At 39.4% G+C, this 16,836-nt stretch overlaps 1 protein-coding gene and 1 pseudogene across 1 annotated transcript; both read left to right on the top strand.

The window, feature by feature from the left end:
• The first annotated feature begins 3,498 nt into the window (after positions 1-3,498).
• On the top strand, positions 3,499-7,602 carry LOC139457325 (uncharacterized; annotated as a pseudogene).
• A 2,402-nt stretch (positions 7,603-10,004) lies between these two features.
• On the top strand, positions 10,005-14,648 carry LOC139457324 (uncharacterized). Its single transcript, XM_071238732.1, has 4 exons — positions 10,005-10,068; positions 10,283-10,627; positions 12,246-12,326; positions 14,464-14,648. The coding sequence occupies exons 1-4, from the start codon at positions 10,005-10,007 to the stop codon at positions 14,646-14,648; spliced, it is 675 nt and encodes a 224-aa protein (XP_071094833.1).
• The last annotated feature ends 2,188 nt before the right edge of the window (positions 14,649-16,836 follow it).

Here is a 16,836-nt window from a genome sequence, read left to right as displayed (position 1 = left end):
ACCGTTATCAAGCAGGTGATAGTGTACAGTCGGAAACAAAAGATGGTGTGTAGACCGGAACAAGATCTTTATCGACTGGAACAGGACATATAATATAGACCGGAACACCGAGTGAGGTGTATATGTGTACGGTAGTATTCGAAATAAAAGTACAATGACAATAAAGAGATTACTCTCCTTCCGCTATTTGCCTTCGCTACAATACTGACATACACCCGATGCCTACACCATTACACCACTACATGCATGTGATGTAATTGATAAATCCGTTAGACAAACTTCCTACATCACGTGAAATGGTCGAATCACAGACTAGCTGACGCATTGATAGAAGACACCTGTTGTACATACATGGCGACGCGGAAGCTGTCAAAATAACGTGTTCCGATGAATGCTATCGCAATAACTGAATAAGGTCACATGTACATTATCGCTATCTACAAATGTGTATTCAAATATACAATGAATTGTGTCTCGGTACTTCCAGTAGAACTGATTTGGGAAATCAAAGGCAGTTAATGCGTGCTGTTTAATGCACATTCAGTATTGGGCGGCACGGGTGGCCCAGTCGTCTAAGGCGCCGCGATTCGCTGTACAGAGTTGTGGCCCTTGGACACACCAGAAACCTATGATTGTGGGTTCGAATTCCGGTTCGCCCCAATTATGTTTCTAGGTTTGTCAGCAATACCCGTGCTCGTGGGTTTCACCGAAGTAATAAACGTCTGAGACCTGCATTACTTCGGGCTTTCCTCCCACACGCCGTGATATAACTGGAATACTGTTAATAGCGGCCTTAAACCCAACTCACTCACTCACATTCAGTATTATTCGTGTTTTTTCGCGGCGGCCTCTAAAACGCGTTGAGAGGCTGATGTTTTGAGTCCCACGCCATCGGGTACGATGACACGCAATCGGCTGAGTCACGGAGACTGACTACCGGCACCAATCGCTTCTAACCACCTATGCACGTCGTAAGAAGCGACACAATGTATCGGTCGGGGAGGCTCGGTGGCTTGGTTGATTGACACCCTGGAGGTGTGACACGTTGCAAGTAGAATCAATCACTAGATTGTCTAGTGCTGACACAGTTGTTTACAAGCCGCAGCGATATAGCTGGAGTATTGCTCACTGAGGTGCGAAGCACCAGAGTGAATATTGTTTTATGCCGCTTGCAATATTCCAGCAACATCACGGCGGGGACACGAGCGCTTTACACATTCTACCCGTGAAGGGAATCGAACCCGTGTCTTCGGTGGGACGAGCGAACGCTTTAACCATTAGGCTACTCCTCCGCCCCTTCCAAACCAAGATACATACTTACCATTAAATCCATTAAATCCAACTCAGTCACTCACTCACTCCAGAAGCATCGCGGGGGTGATGTAAGTATCCATGATACCCATCTGGGTCGTCTTAACGGAGGTGGGGATGTTTTACTGACAGGTTATCAAACAACACGATTCTTATCGTCGCCTGCTAAAACCGCATGTGACGTACATGCATCCATTTACTGATTCACAGATTGTGTCATTCCTAATGTCCAGGGTAGATCAGAGCCCAACACCACAGTAAGTGACAACTGTTATGCAGTGTGTTACCTGGTTGAGTGGATCATTGATCATGTTCTTAACCACTGGTGTGTCGGACAAATATTTGAACGTTGGCAACAATCGGTCACATATTGTTTAGTTTGTCTTCTCAGTCACGTTAGCCCGACTATGCTTAATGGATGTGCAGTTGATACAACCCATACGATAACAGGAGAGAATCAGTTCGCAAAGAGACAACTGTTTAGGTACATTATATTTTTTTTAATATCCGTTTGTCTCTATGGAACCCTGGGGCAGCAATGTTATTCATATACATACACGGGATGCAAGTGTTATTCGTTGATACGTAGAACCCAGGAGACGTATAAGTTGAACGATGGACATCATATACTAAATCATGTCTGTCCGTTTGTTGTTTAACACCACACTCAGCAATATTCCAGCTATATGACGGCGGTCTTGAAATAATCGAGTCAGGACCAGACAATCCAGTGATGGACATCATGAGCATAGATCCACGCAATTTGGATACGATGACATGCATCAACCAAGTCAGCGAGCCTGGCCACCCGATCCCGTTAGTCGCCTTATACGACAAGCATAGTCGCGGCAAGCATGGGTTGCTTAAGATCTATCTATTAATGAGAAACATGTGACCACTTTGGTCCAGCGAAAAAGCACATGTGCAAGTGTCACTGGAAAGTGTTCCCATATGGTTGCTGTGATAGAACACAAGTATTCCCCTTGCATCCAAGTCCGCCCGTATCACGGAGGAGAATTCAGTATCAATTTACTCTTAGATAAATGGAATTAAAAAATACCAGATACATATTAAGCTTATGATTGATAAAGAAAACTGGCAAAAGAGAGGTAAAAGCTTTATTTTGAATGAAGAAACAGTTACATAAAGTTACATTCAATAGCAAGGATATCTTTCTTTTTAAAATGAATACATACATGTAGTCATAATCGCGACATCTTCCAACATGTGTTTGCGTGAACAATTTAAAGTGTATGGTATGTGACATTAAACCAATAAACATAGGTATAGCCGGGTCCATTCCTCAATGAGGTCAGCATGAGCTGGGTTAACGTGCATTGTAAATTGAAATTTTTTTTTTTTTTTTTTTGAATGACTTCAATGGCGTTTACATTTTCCGTGTGGAGTAGTGGCTTATAAAGTGCATGATACTACATGACACATACGTTGTTGAGGGAATGAGTTGTTTAATAATGTTTTACACTGCAGACAGACATCATACTGCTGGAATATTGTAAAAAGGCGTAAAATAATTGTCATTCACTCACCCCTTACAAAGCTATAAATAACAGATCGAACACTCATGTCCATTTACCTTCCATGAATTATGTGGCTATCATATCGTTTTTTGGCTATCGTAGCTTTTTTTGGCGAGGGCAGTTTTATTTTCAATAGCGGTTTCAATAGTTTGTGATAACGAACTTATTTTAGCCTGCCTCGCACATATATCAAACATATCGGCAGGTTACCCGAGGCTGCTTTGAGAGAACTGCCACTGTGTCAAGATCCGACAGTAAAACTTAAATTAACAAGTATCAATACCACCAAACTTTACGCGTGGCTATCTGAACATAGTTTCTGCAAATTTTCATTGCATGTAATTATTTCTTGGCAAACCAAATATATGTTATAATTATACGGCAAATGTACTGTCGCAGGTCAGTTGCATTCTGCTCTTAATAAGTTGTGCACACGCCTACTATCAAACTCTGAATAGCGACCCGTTCCATTCTATCCACAATAATGGGTAGGTATTCATCGTTATCTAAATAAAAGCGACAAAAACTTTTCCATGGTTATAAAAAAACAAAAAAACTTGATTCCGACTCTATCTAAACAAGGAAATAACATTTCCATGAGAGTAGTTGGTGACTGCACAGACACACTGTATGTAGCTCAGTGTAGGGCATGGTGTGCAGTGACTAGTTTAACAGTATTTTAGCAACCTTCAAGGGACGTTCACGAGAGTGTATTCGATGTGCTGGTAACATGGGATGTCTCACATACCTGACTACCCTGTTTTGGATAGGACGGATTGCGCACACACGTAGGTTTCCCTTTGTCATTATACAAAGTATTGAATTGTCTATATACATAAAGATATGGTGCAATGGTGTATATAGTGTAATTAGCAATCACAGTATTGAAAAGTACTCCCTCACCACGTTTCTTTGTGTACGCTGACGGAATTCAACATGACAGGTGTTGAAGAATGACAAAGTACGAAAATCACAACCTGTTTGCCTGATTTATTCTAATGTATGTTGGAATGTTGCAGGTGGTTTCCCTCTAGAATTCACTCAGTTCCAGTCAGGCGATGATGCCACCTTAGTCTGCACCGCTACTAAAACCACTGTCAACATAGAGTTCACACAATGGTATATGGATGACGTACGAGTTCTCATTTCAGTTTTTGTGGGGAAAACTTGTTCAAAAAACCCACCCAACAGCACAGGCGATACTTATGCATATAGTTATGACCTATACACATCAACGGATGTCAGTGTAAGCTGTAGTGACCACCAGCACAACATGACACTAACTACAACTCAGTACCTCCATGCTGGCACTGTATGGCGGTGTGAGGATCAGCGCAGGAGAGTCAGTAACAACCTTACGCTAGGTATGATCTTTTTGCCATGCGCCCATATTTCTTTATCAATATCAACGTTTCCTTTTGATCTCACACATCATGTTATGACACATCGTGTCAGACAGACGCTCTAACCATTTGACTACAGAGGAGATAACAATTAGATTGTTCTTACGTATCGATATTGAGCAAGTAAATGCCACCTTTAATTTATTTTATTTATGTATACTCCAGGTAGTTTTGTGTCTGTTAAACTAATGATGCATATTATATTTAGTGCTGGTGAAGACCCGTGAAAATCCGGGGTAGAATAGGTCTTCAGCAACCCATGCTTGCGGTAAAAGGCGACTATGTTTGTCATAAGAGGCGACTAACGGGATCGGGTGGTCAAGCTCGCTGACTTGGTTGATGCATGTCATCGTATCCATATTGCGTGAATCGGTGCTCGTGATGGTAATCACTTGAGTGTCTGGTCAAGACTCGATTATTTACAGACCGTCGAGTAGTTGGAATATTGCTGAGTGCGGCGTTAAACAACAAACAAAACAAACAAATGATGCTGGTGAAAGCCATCTGAACACTCGTAGGTCAATTACAATATCTGATAGTTTGAATAACCCTCTGTATATTATTGATCAATTATGTGTCTCCAGCTATCCACACATTTTAGTTAGTAACTTCATATGTAAAATGTTCGAACGTCCTTTCGCAACAACTCTAAACATAACTGATGTTGATTCATCTTGCAGATTATTCAAACAATACTAGTATGTAATTTTATGTCCTCTATGGTGGGCAAGCAAATTTCATAATTGTTTATTTGTTTTTATTATTCATGTCGGCAGGCTTTGCAGTGACTTCCAATAACACAAGTCCACAGCAGACTGAATCAGCAACAAAGTTGGCAAAACTTACAACTATCAAGATAACTACTCCCCCGAGGAACGATAATCAAGGTAGTTGTGTACTTGTCGTCATACTAACCTTTGGCTAAGATGTATATGGTATTTAGAAACAGTCAGGAATGTATAACACAATATATTCTAATGTATGTTGGAATGTTGCAGGTGGCTTCCCTCTGGAACTCACGCAGTTCCTGTCAGAGCTATTCGAGGTAGTTGTGCACCAACTAATTAAACTAGCGTTTGCATACAGTGCATATTATATTTAGAGAGACTTTAATTTGTATTGACACCAGTTATCATATTTAAACTTATGCCGACATACTTATTAAGCTAAAGGTTTGGCAGTACAATGTATTTTAGATTTAGGAAAAGTCAGGAACATATATATTACAACTATGATTACCCATAGAGTTAGAAAAGACCGAGTTCATGAAAAATGCATGTGTACTAGTGCAAAAGACATTGTTTCCGTCATTCTGATGGCATTGTTGAAGTCATTTGAATCCTTTTGATGCTTAAGGTCGGAATAGCGTCACACTGGAAACGACGCCATAGATGAAGATTGTTCACGCCACTCGACATTTGTGATTTTCTGAAACTGCGATTCTGCTCAGTGCAATTTTCTAAACGGGAGATCAAAAGGATTAGGAAGTAATACATCAGTAGGACAATTATGGTCTTTCAATAATCTCTTTTACAGACACATGATCTAAGACATAATATCAATATGCATTGAGCCTCGATTATTTGAGTGAGTGACTATTGTTTTACGTTGCTTTTAGCAATGTTGCAGTAATATCACGGTTGGGGACACCAGAAATGGGTTTCACACAATGTACCCAAGTGGGAAATCGGACCCTGTTCTTTGGCGTGACGAGCGACCGCTTTAACCGCTAAGCTACCCCACCGGCCCAGCATTTATTCAAACAAACATCATGGTGATATATTTTAGTATGTTATGGCTCTTGATATTGCAGAATTTATAACAGGTCAACCCTGCTGTATGGAAGTATGTAATATTACACTATACAAGACCTCCACAAATATGTCACTGCTAAATAATAAATCATGGAACAGACACCCATTACTAACGACGTTCTGAACAAGGTGTAAAGCCCATTTTTGGTGTCCCCAGAACAATACTTGTTCGGGTAACGATTATAAACCGAATCCACCAGACTCCAATATTAGTCGGTTTTCATGGCAGTCGTTGACTGATGAGGAACAAACATTTGTAAAATATAGTTTATGAGACACGTTCTTTTATGTATACCTCCTGTCTTCATGCTCTGCAGGACACTTCATTTTGGCAAAAGAACAGGTTGTACGTATCTTTGATATATGAAAGCGATACCAGTCTCCCATTCAAAAGCTTCCGAAATAACCTTAACTATTTATGGTGTTCGTGAAACAGTATACTGTAAATAACATCATGTCATAGCTCCATAACAGCATCAGCATACATCCTACAAAGACTGGTTTCGCTGCTTATCAATGTGTTTGCTTTTATTAGATTATTCAATACTTATTGCAACAACCTCTATGCACAAAACAACTCATACATGTAGCCCAGCATTAGTTTTCATATTTTTCTTTTTCAAGGTAATAAAAACGCCATAATCATCATGGTTATGGCGGGAGGTGGCGTGGTGATCCTCATCATAAGTGTTCTCTGTGTATGTTTTGTGAGGAGGCGAAGAAGAATTGGAAAAGCTACACAAGGTGAACTCTTTCTAATATTTTCTCCATATACTTTTTTACATTTATTTACAGTTGTCAGTTCCTATTGTTGTCCTTTTCTCGATAATCATTTTCTCACGCTTTAATTATAGTGCGTGAGTGAGTGAGTTGTGTACAATGCAGCTTTGCACAGTATTCCCGTTGTATTAATGCGAGGCGGTATTCCTAGGTTTTTAGCGTGCCCAAGAGACGCAACATTGTACAACGAATTGCGGCACCCTAGATGACTGGACCACACGTCCAGTTTTAATTTCTTTTTACCTTTTGTTTCCAATTCATAAGCCGATATTGTATACAGCCGGAGCTGATTGTAAAGCCACGTATACGATCAGTGCTGATTGGATGTGAATTTACTGTTTTATGATCGAGCAACAACGTAGTGTTTTGTTCCACTGCTGACAGTAGTTTCTACTGAGAATATCTAACATATATCTCAATACAAAAGAAAAAAATACGATTACTGTCTTGTGGCCTTGTATCACAGATACAATGTACTGATGCAGCTTGCACCCGTGTGTGTCATGTAAACTATGCCTTATGTCAACAATGCTTGATTCTTAAGTTTTAAATTGTATTCGTGTTTGTGCAGATGAATCACTGGCTGAGGTTGACACACCTCACTACGACACTTTGGCTCACAATGGCAATACAGATCCTTGTTACTCCGAGATTAAGATGGAAGCTGCCAGACAGTCCAGCATACACGCAAACGATGTTTACTACAACACTGTACCCAAGAATGCTGACTACGAAAACCCACCCATGAAAACATAGTAGTGTCAATCCACAGTGTTTAGACAAGCAAGTTCGTTTGTGGCATTTTCTGCCAGTATTTTTGACTACTATCATAATGACATTACGTCATTTGTTTAATTGGCTTGGACTTTTCGAAAGAACTCTCTTAGTATCGCCGTATATATATAGCAAAAGTACTTTTGGGTATGGCAACAAACATACTTTTTTGACAGTGTGAGCGACAGGCACTGCTGGTAAAGGCTGGACTTGGATACCTTTTCGCGAACACCCGGAGTTGTCGCTGAATTTCAGTTATCCAGTCATACCATTGTCATCAGTACTTTGGGTTTACACCAAGGGACTTTGTTTCGGCAGATGATCGAGACTGATTATCTGGTGTTGACGTTTTCAAATTTCTCAAAACCAATTCTCCACTCAATTAGTGTCTGCATAGAACATACACATAACCTTTACATTTTATCTTGGATTTACTATCACTTGCATCGTATATTACGTGTAAGTATCACTTCAAACATATGTGTAAGTTCTCCCTTTTGAAATCCTTTGTTACACAAACGTTACCCACGTTACATGTTATGTACATGTGAATGCCTCTTATCAGGAGTGAATGAGTGAATGTCCTGAAACCGCATTATAAAATAAACGTATGAAGTCTCTACAATAGGCTTTTTGCACTAGTTTGGAATTGTTGAAGTTTCTATTTATTTCTTAATGTTCTCTTTTGGTAATAATAAAGGTTTGAAAAGTTCACAGCTTAATCAATGTCTTTGTTTTTAATTAACTCCTTAATCGCACATTTACTATCAAACATTGCAATATACTATAACTAGATTACCAATTTCACCACGACATTTTGTATACTACGACCTGGAAAAACACAATTTCAAGTTTTAATTATACGGTGTTTATATAACTCCTACTCGCAATAACGTGTAGGAAAGTATCTACCAGTGGTCAGTTCCTTCAGATCTCTTTGAAATTTCAGGCACACGGACCTGAAATAATTGTGTAAAATGACAGAGCTCATATACAACGATGACAATAGTATTGTATGGTTCCTTTAAAGAAGGAAATGTATACATGTATATACTGAGGGCAAAACATTACTGTGTGCTCGTCCATACGGAGTACAGCTATTCGTAGTCATGACACCGGCAGATACTGGTATCTTCTCCTGAACAGCACATGTAGAAAGAAAGCCTTTTCACCAGTGCATCAAATACATGATCCAAATACGACTGGATAGAAAATGAAGAATTGTCCCTTTGGTATACGCATCGAGTACTGCACGCAACCACCAAATAGCAGTTGTGCAAGTTGTATGAATGAAATGCATGGGCAACACAAATTTGGTGCAATTCAAACGTCCAGATATTAGTTACGTAGACCAGTGGTCATTATTTATGACTTGCTGTGGCTATCCCACCACGGTACAGAGAAGTTTGTATTGATCAGATGTGACTATAATGTATGATGAAATGGAGTTTAACATCACTTTCAAGATTATATCCTGGATTTAGCTGACGTGTGTGGCTTCTTGTACTTGTCCGAACATATGCTGTAGTTATAGTGCCAGAGCAACCGATATATATCATGCCACAGTCTTAGTAAATATTCAACTCCTTGTACTCCCAGCCCACCAGTCATTGTTTTGTCCTCTTAATACCAAACGCCGAGCAGGATTACAACAAGTATATTGTTTACGTCTTTTGGTTTCACGCGGCCAGGGTTGGAGCCCTACCGACCTCTGGCTCTCTCGACAGACGCTCCATCAACTAGACCACAGAATCGGTTCTTTCTCCTAAAGTTTGAAAGAAACAAGTTTACGCCCTGTCCATACATCTTATTCTGAAGCAAACAAATTATTACTATGCTAGATGTCACAGTGCTATTACTCACAGCTAAATGAGGTCTGTTTATCTGACTCTGTTTATCACATATCTCGGCAAACTACCATGAGGAAATCTGGTTAATTAATCCTCATTGTGTCACACCTGATTGCAATACCTGAACGTAATTTCAAGCTCAACACATTTTGTTTATTTCTCTCGGTGATGTGTCCGTATTTCATAAGGGATAGTTTATATGATGTTTAGTTTTATCTGAACGCATTAATTGCAAGAGCAAAGGTACTTGCGCGAGTCAGTTTCAGTTTTAGCAAACACCAAACCTTCAGAACGTACAGGTATGTATTCATCAATACCCATACAAGGAAAAATAACAACTGAATGCGAGTAAAGGCTGATTGTTGGACTATTTCCTCCCTTATAAGGATGTATTGCACATATAGTGGAGCGCTTATGTTTGTTCACGAAGAATGCTACATATTGCGCCGTGTGCATTTCATATGTGGTAACTTCCATTGAGTTCTTTCAACCAAACCTAAAAGAATGTTCACGAGAGGATGATTGAGGAGAAACATGGACATTAGGATTCACCTGATTACTATGCTGTGTATAGGATGGATTGCATACACAAATAACAGTAGGTTTGAATTTCTTATCATGCGAAGGGTAGAACCATTGAAATGTCGTAGGTGAAATTTGATAGTGATTGTAGCACTATATATCCGATCTGTTTTGTGTTTGCATGTTAAAGCTATTCGGGCATTATAAGTACATGAAGAACGACAAAGAATGTCACTGCATGTTTGTGTTCTGGATGCTACTCATGCTGGTTGTATGTTGGAATGTTGCAGGTGGTCTCCCTCTGGAACTCACTCAGTTCAAGTCAGGCGATGATGTCACCTTAGTCTGCACCGCAACTGACACCACTATCAACATAGAGTTTACAAAATGGTACATGGATGACGTACGAGTTCTCACGTCAGTGTTTGTGGGGACAACGTGTGCAAAGAACCCACCAAAAAGCTCAGGCGATACTTATACATATGGTTATGACCTATACACTTCAACGGATGTCAGTGTAAGCTGTGGTTACACCCAACACAACATGACTCTAACGACAACTCAATACCTCCAAGCTGGGACTGTGTGGCGATGTGAGGATCAACGCAAGAGAGTAAGCAACAACCTTGCTTTAGGTATGATCTTTTTGTCATGCACTCATATTCCCTTTTTTTAAATCAACGTCTCCTTTTGATCTCACACATCATGTTATGACACATCGTGTCAGACAGATGCTTTAACTATCTGACCACAGAGACGTATCGATATTGAGATTGTAAATGCCATAATATATTTATATTATTTATTATTTATGTCTGCGGCCATTCAAAAGGTAGTTGTGTGTCTGTTAAACTAACGATGCATATTATATTAAGAGAAACATTGTATTGAGTTTTACCAGTTATGCCATTCACATTAATGCTGGTGGAACAATAATAGTTCAAATACAATACTTGATAGTTTTAATGATCCCCTGTATACTATGTGTCTCTAGCTATCCACACATTTTAGTTAGTAACTCTATATGTAAAATGTTCGAACGTCATTTTAAAAAACACACTAAGCATAACTGATGTTGGCTCACCTAGAAGATTATTCAAACTATAGTCGTGTGTAATTCTGTTCCCTCATGATTATTTCTGTATCATTTATGTCGGCAGGCTTCGCAGGGACTAACATAAAGGCAACTTCACAACTGACCGAAGCAGCAACAACCTTGTCAAAACTTACAACTATCAAGATAACTACTGCCCCGAGGAACGATAATCACGGTAGTGTACTGGTCGTCATACTAACATTTGGCTACGATGTATATGATATTTAGAAACAGTCAGGAATGTATGACACTAATATTGCGCACTTGATATTGCGTTTTTCACACGATATTTTATGGCTGCAGTTTGCTCGAATAGGATACTGACTTAGCTTAGTTACTGTGAATAAATGAACGATTATGAACAACAAAGTAAAATATATAATGTTCTCACATCAAGACAAATAGCATGGAAAGAGAGTCAGTAACAACCTTACTTAAGGTATGACCTATCTGTTTCATTTCGTGCGCATATATTCATTTATTTACACTTTCATGTTCTTTTAATCTCACGCAGCATGTTGTGACACACTGTACATGTATCAATGCAGATGTAACTCATTCGTTATCCATGATCAATAAATACATCACGGTACAAAGATACATCAATACTTTAAGATGTGATCTGAAATGGAATTTATCGTTGCGTTCAAGATTATTGCACTTATACAGCGACATGTATGTATGTGTTTTGTGTGTGTGTGTGTGCGCGCGTATGTGAGTGAGTGAGTGAGTGAGTGTGTGTGTGTGTGTGTGTGTGTGTGTGTGTGTGTGTGTGTGTGTGTGTGTGTGTGTGTGTGTGTGTGTGTGTGTGGTTGCATGTACTAGCCCAGACTAATGCAGGTTTCATAGTGCTAGCCCACTGAGATACCATGCACTACTTTAACATGATTACCCCACTCAGACTCATTACGCTCCGAAGCAACAAGTCCTTGTTTTATTCCCTTGACTCAGTGGACCGGGCAGGGAAATAACAGGTACCATCTTTTCACATTTTTGTTAGAATGACACGGCCGGACATCGAACATCCGACCTTCTTCTCTCCGGGCAGTCCCCCTGCCATTAGACCACAAATACAATAGATTATTCATTTGAGTTATTGTGTGTTAGATATTGAGCCAGTACATGTCACAATTAATATAAATTATTTGTGTCTGCAGACATTCTAGGGACTGCGTATGAGTCAACTCGACCACTGATTGCATCAGCAACAACGACCACTTCAGACATAGCTATTCATGGTAGTTGTGCACCAACTAACTAAACTAACGTTTGCATACAGTGCATATTATATTTAGAGTGACTTTGTATTCACACCAGTTATCATATTTAAACTTTTGCCGACATAAGGCATGTACTTGTATACGTATTAAGCTAAAGGTTTGGCAGTACAATGTATTTTAGTTTTATATATGTTACAACTATGATTACCCATAGGGTTAGAAAAGACCGAGTTCATGAAAAATGTATGTGTACTAGTGCAAAAGACATTGTTTCCGTCATTCTGATGGCATTGTTGAAGTCATTTGAATCCTTTTGATGCTTAAGGTCGGAATAGCGTCACACTGGAAACAACGCCATAGATGAAGATTGTTCACGCCACTCGACATTTGTGATTTTCTGAAACTGCGATCCTGCTCAGTGCAATTTTCTAAACGGGAGATCAAAAGGATTAGGAAGTAATACATCAGTAGGACAATTATGGTCTTTCAATAATCTCTTTTACAGACACATGATCTAATACATAATATCAATATGCATTGAGCCTTGTTTATTTGAGTGAGTGAGTGACTATTGTTTTACGTTGCTTTTAGACATGTTGCAGTAATATCACGGTTGGGGACACCAGAAATGGGTTTCACACAATGTACCCAAGTGGGAAATCGGACCCTGTTCTTTGGCGTGACGAGCGACCGCTTTAACCGCTCAGCTACCCCACCGGCCCAGCATTTATTCAAACAGACATCATGGTGATATATTTTAGTATGTTATGGCTCTTGATATTGCAGAATTTATAACAGGTCAACCCTGCTGTATGGAAGTATGTAATATTACACTATACAAGACCTCCACAAATATGTCACTGCTAAATAATAAATCATGGAACAGACACCCATTACTAACGACGTTCTGAACAAGGTGTAAAGCCCATTTTTGGTGTCCCCAGAACAATACTTGTTCGGGTAACGATTATAAACCGAATCCACCAGACTCCAATATTAGTCGGTTTTCATGGCAGTCGTTGACTGATGAGGAACAAACATTTGTAAAATATAGTTTATGAGACACGTTCTTTTATGTATACCTCCTGTCTTCATGCTCTGCAGGACACTTCATTTTGGCAAAAGAACAGGTTGTGCGTATCTTTGATATATGAAAGCGATACCAGTCTCCCATTCAAAAGCTTCCGAAATAACCAAAACCATTTATGGTGTTTGTGAAACAGTATACTGTAAATAACATCATATAATAGCTCCATAACAGCATCAGCATACATCCTACAAAGACTGGTTTCGCTGCTTATCAATGTGTTTGCTTTTATTAGATTATTCAATACTTATACCAACAACCTCTATGCACAATACAACTCATACATGTAGCCCAGCATTAGTTTTCATATTTTTCTTTTTCAAGGTAATAAAAACGCCATAATCATCATGGTTATGGCGGGAGGTGGCGTCGTGATCTTCATCATAAGTGTTCTCTGTTTGTGTTTTGTGAGGAGGCAAAGAAGAATTGGAAAAGCTACACAAGGTGAACTCTTTCTAAACTTTTCTCCATATATTTGTTTACATTTATTTACAGTTGTCAGTTCCTATTGTTGTCCTTCGCTCGATCATCATGTTCCAATGCTTTATTTATAGTGCGTGAGTGAGTGAGTTGTGTACAATGCAGCTTTGCACATTATTCAAGTTGTATTAATGTGAGGCGGTATTCGTAGGTTTTTAGCGTGCCCAAGAGACACAACATTGGACAACGAATTGCGGGGCCCTAGATGACTGGACCACACGTCCAGTTTTAACAAAAAGAATTACCTTTGGTTTCCAATTCATAAGCCGATTTTGTTTTACAGCCGGAGCTGATTGTAAAGCCACGTATACGATCAGTGCTGATTGGATGTGAATTTACTGTTTTATAATCGAACAACAACGTAGTGTTTTGTTCCATTGCTAACAGTAGTTTCTACTGAGTATATCTAACATATATCTCAATACAAAAGAAAAAAACCAACCATTAATGTCTTGTGGCCTTGTATCAGAGATCAAATGTACTGATGCAGCTTGCGACCCTCTGTGTAATGTAAAATATGTAAAATATCAAGTATTGGTGCCACAATACTTGATTCTTAAGTTCTAAATTGTATTTGTGTTTGTGTAGATGTGTCACTGGCTGAGGTTGATACACCTCACTACGGCACTTTGGCTCACAACGGTAACAAAGATCCCTGTTACTCCGAGATCAAGACAGAAGCTTCCAGACAGCCCAGCATACACGCAAACGATGTTTACTACAACACTGTATCCAAGAAGGCTGACTACGAAAACCCACCCATGAGAACATAGTAGTGTCAATCCACAGTGTTTTGTGTTCGTTTATGGCATTTTCTGCCAGTATATTTGGCTACTATCATAATGACATTACGTTTGGCAACAAACAAATGCTTACTTTTTTTACAGTGTGATTGACAGGTACTGCTGGTAAAGGCTGGATATGCATACCTTTACGCGAACACCTGGAGTTGTTGCTGAATTTCAGTTATCCAGTCATACCATTGTCATCAGTACGTTGTGTTTTACACCAAAGGACTTTGTTTCGGCAGATGATCGAGACTGATTATCTGGTGTTGACGTTTAAAAATTGTCAAAACCAATTCTCCTGTCCATTAGTTTCTGCATAGAACAAACGCATGTAGTGAAGAAGTGAATGTCCTGAAACATTATTAGATAAACATATGAAGTCTCTGCAATAGGCTTGTGTGAACTGGTTTGGAAATGTTGGAGTTTCTATTTAATTCTTAATGTTCTCTTTCGGTAATAATAAAGGTTTGAAAAGTTCACAGCTTAATGTCTTTGTTTTCAATTAACTCGTTAATTTCAAACATTGCAATAAACTATAACTAGATTACCATTTTCACCACGACATTTTGTATGCTACGACCTGGAAAAAAACACTTTCAAGTTTCAATTGTACGGTGTTTATATAACTCCTACTCGCAATAACGTATAAGAAAGTATCTACCAGTGGTCAGTTCCTTCGGATCTATTTGAAATTTCAGGCACACGGACCTGAAATAATTGTGTAAAATGACAAAGCGCATATACAACGATGACAATGGTATTGTATGGCTCTTTTAAAGAAGGAAATGTATACATGTATACATTGAGGGCAAAACAGAACTGTGTGCTTGTCCATACGGAGTACGGCTATTCGTAGTCCTGGCACCAGCAGATACTGGTATCTTCTCCTGAACAGCACATGTAGAAAGAAAGCCTTTTCACAAATGCATCAAATACATGATCCAAATACGGCTGGATAGATAATGAAGAATGGTCCTTTTGGTATGGCCCTACGAGTACTGCAGGCAACCACAGACTGGCAGAAGTGCAGTTTGCACGTAATGTATGAATGCAATGCATGAGCAACACAGCAATTCAAACGTCCAGATAGTCGTTTCGTGGATCAGTGATCATTGTTTATCAGTTGCATTATATATCCCACCCCGGTACGGCGAGGTTTGTATTGCTACCAGATGAGAATGATAATGTGAAATGAAATGGAATTTAAGATCACGTTCAAGATTATATCCTGGATTTAGCCGACGTGTGTGGGTGCTTGTTCCTGTCCGAACATATGCTGTTGTTATAGTGCCAGAACAAGCGAGATATCACTGCGCAGTTTTAAATGAAATTCGACACTTCATACTCCCAGCCCACCAGTCATTGTTTTGTCCTTGTCCTCTTAATACCAAACGCCGAGCAGGATCACAACACGTATATTGTTTACGTCTTTTGGTTACACGCAGCCAGGGTTCGAACCACCGACCTTTGGCTCTCTGGACAGACGCTCCATCCACCAGACCACAGAATCGGTTCTTTCTCCTAAAGTTGGAAAGAAACAAGTTTACGCCCTGACCATACATCTTATTCTGAAGCAAACAAGTTATTACTGTGGTAAATGTCACAGTGCTATTACTTACAGCTATTTGTTGTCTGTTTATCACATATCTCGGCAAACTGCCATGAGGAAATCTGGTTAATTAATCCTCAATGTGTCACACCTGATTGCAATACCTGAACATAATTTCAAGCTCAACACATTTCTTGTTTTATTTCTCTTGATGATGTGACCGTATTTCATAAGGGATATTTTATATGATGTTTAGTTTTATCTAACCGCATTAATTGCAAGAGCTAATGTACTTGCGCGAGTCAGTTTCAGTTTTTTGCAAACACCAGAACTTCAGAACGTACATATCAACTTGTGTCCTTGTAATCCACAGATGCACATCTGACAGGTATGTATTTTTATCAATACCCACACAAGGAAAAAAACAGCTGAATGCGAGTAAATGCTGAATGTTGGACTATTTCCTTCCTGAAAAGGATGTATTGCACACAAAGTGGAGCGCTCATGTTTGTTCACGAAGAATGCTACATATTGCGCTGTGTGTATTTCATGTGTAGTGACTTCCGTTGAGTTCTTTCAACCAAACCTAAATTAATGTTCACGAGAGGATGTTTGAGGAGAAAC

Source organism: Haliotis cracherodii, unplaced genomic scaffold (assembly GCF_022045235.1).
Source record: "Haliotis cracherodii isolate W230 unplaced genomic scaffold, xgHalCrac1.p SCAF_12, whole genome shotgun sequence".
NCBI lineage: Eukaryota > Metazoa > Mollusca > Gastropoda > Lepetellida > Haliotidae > Haliotis > Haliotis cracherodii.
The sequence above is the reverse complement of the archived record's forward strand: the minus strand, read 5'-3'. Positions and strand labels throughout refer to the sequence as shown.

Bases quoted from the DNA above. Each gene is read 5' to 3' on its own strand.
- LOC139457324 (XM_071238732.1), top strand. From the start codon at position 10,005: ATGGACATTAGGATTCACCTGATTACTATGCTGTGTATAGGATGGATT. The intron at 10,069-10,282 runs GTAGGTTTGAAT...GGAATGTTGCAG, and splicing joins GATTGCATACACAAATAACA to GTGGTCTCCCTCTGGAACTC. The intron at 12,327-14,463 runs GTAGTTGTGCAC...GTGTTTGTGTAG, and splicing joins TTCAGACATAGCTATTCATG to ATGTGTCACTGGCTGAGGTT.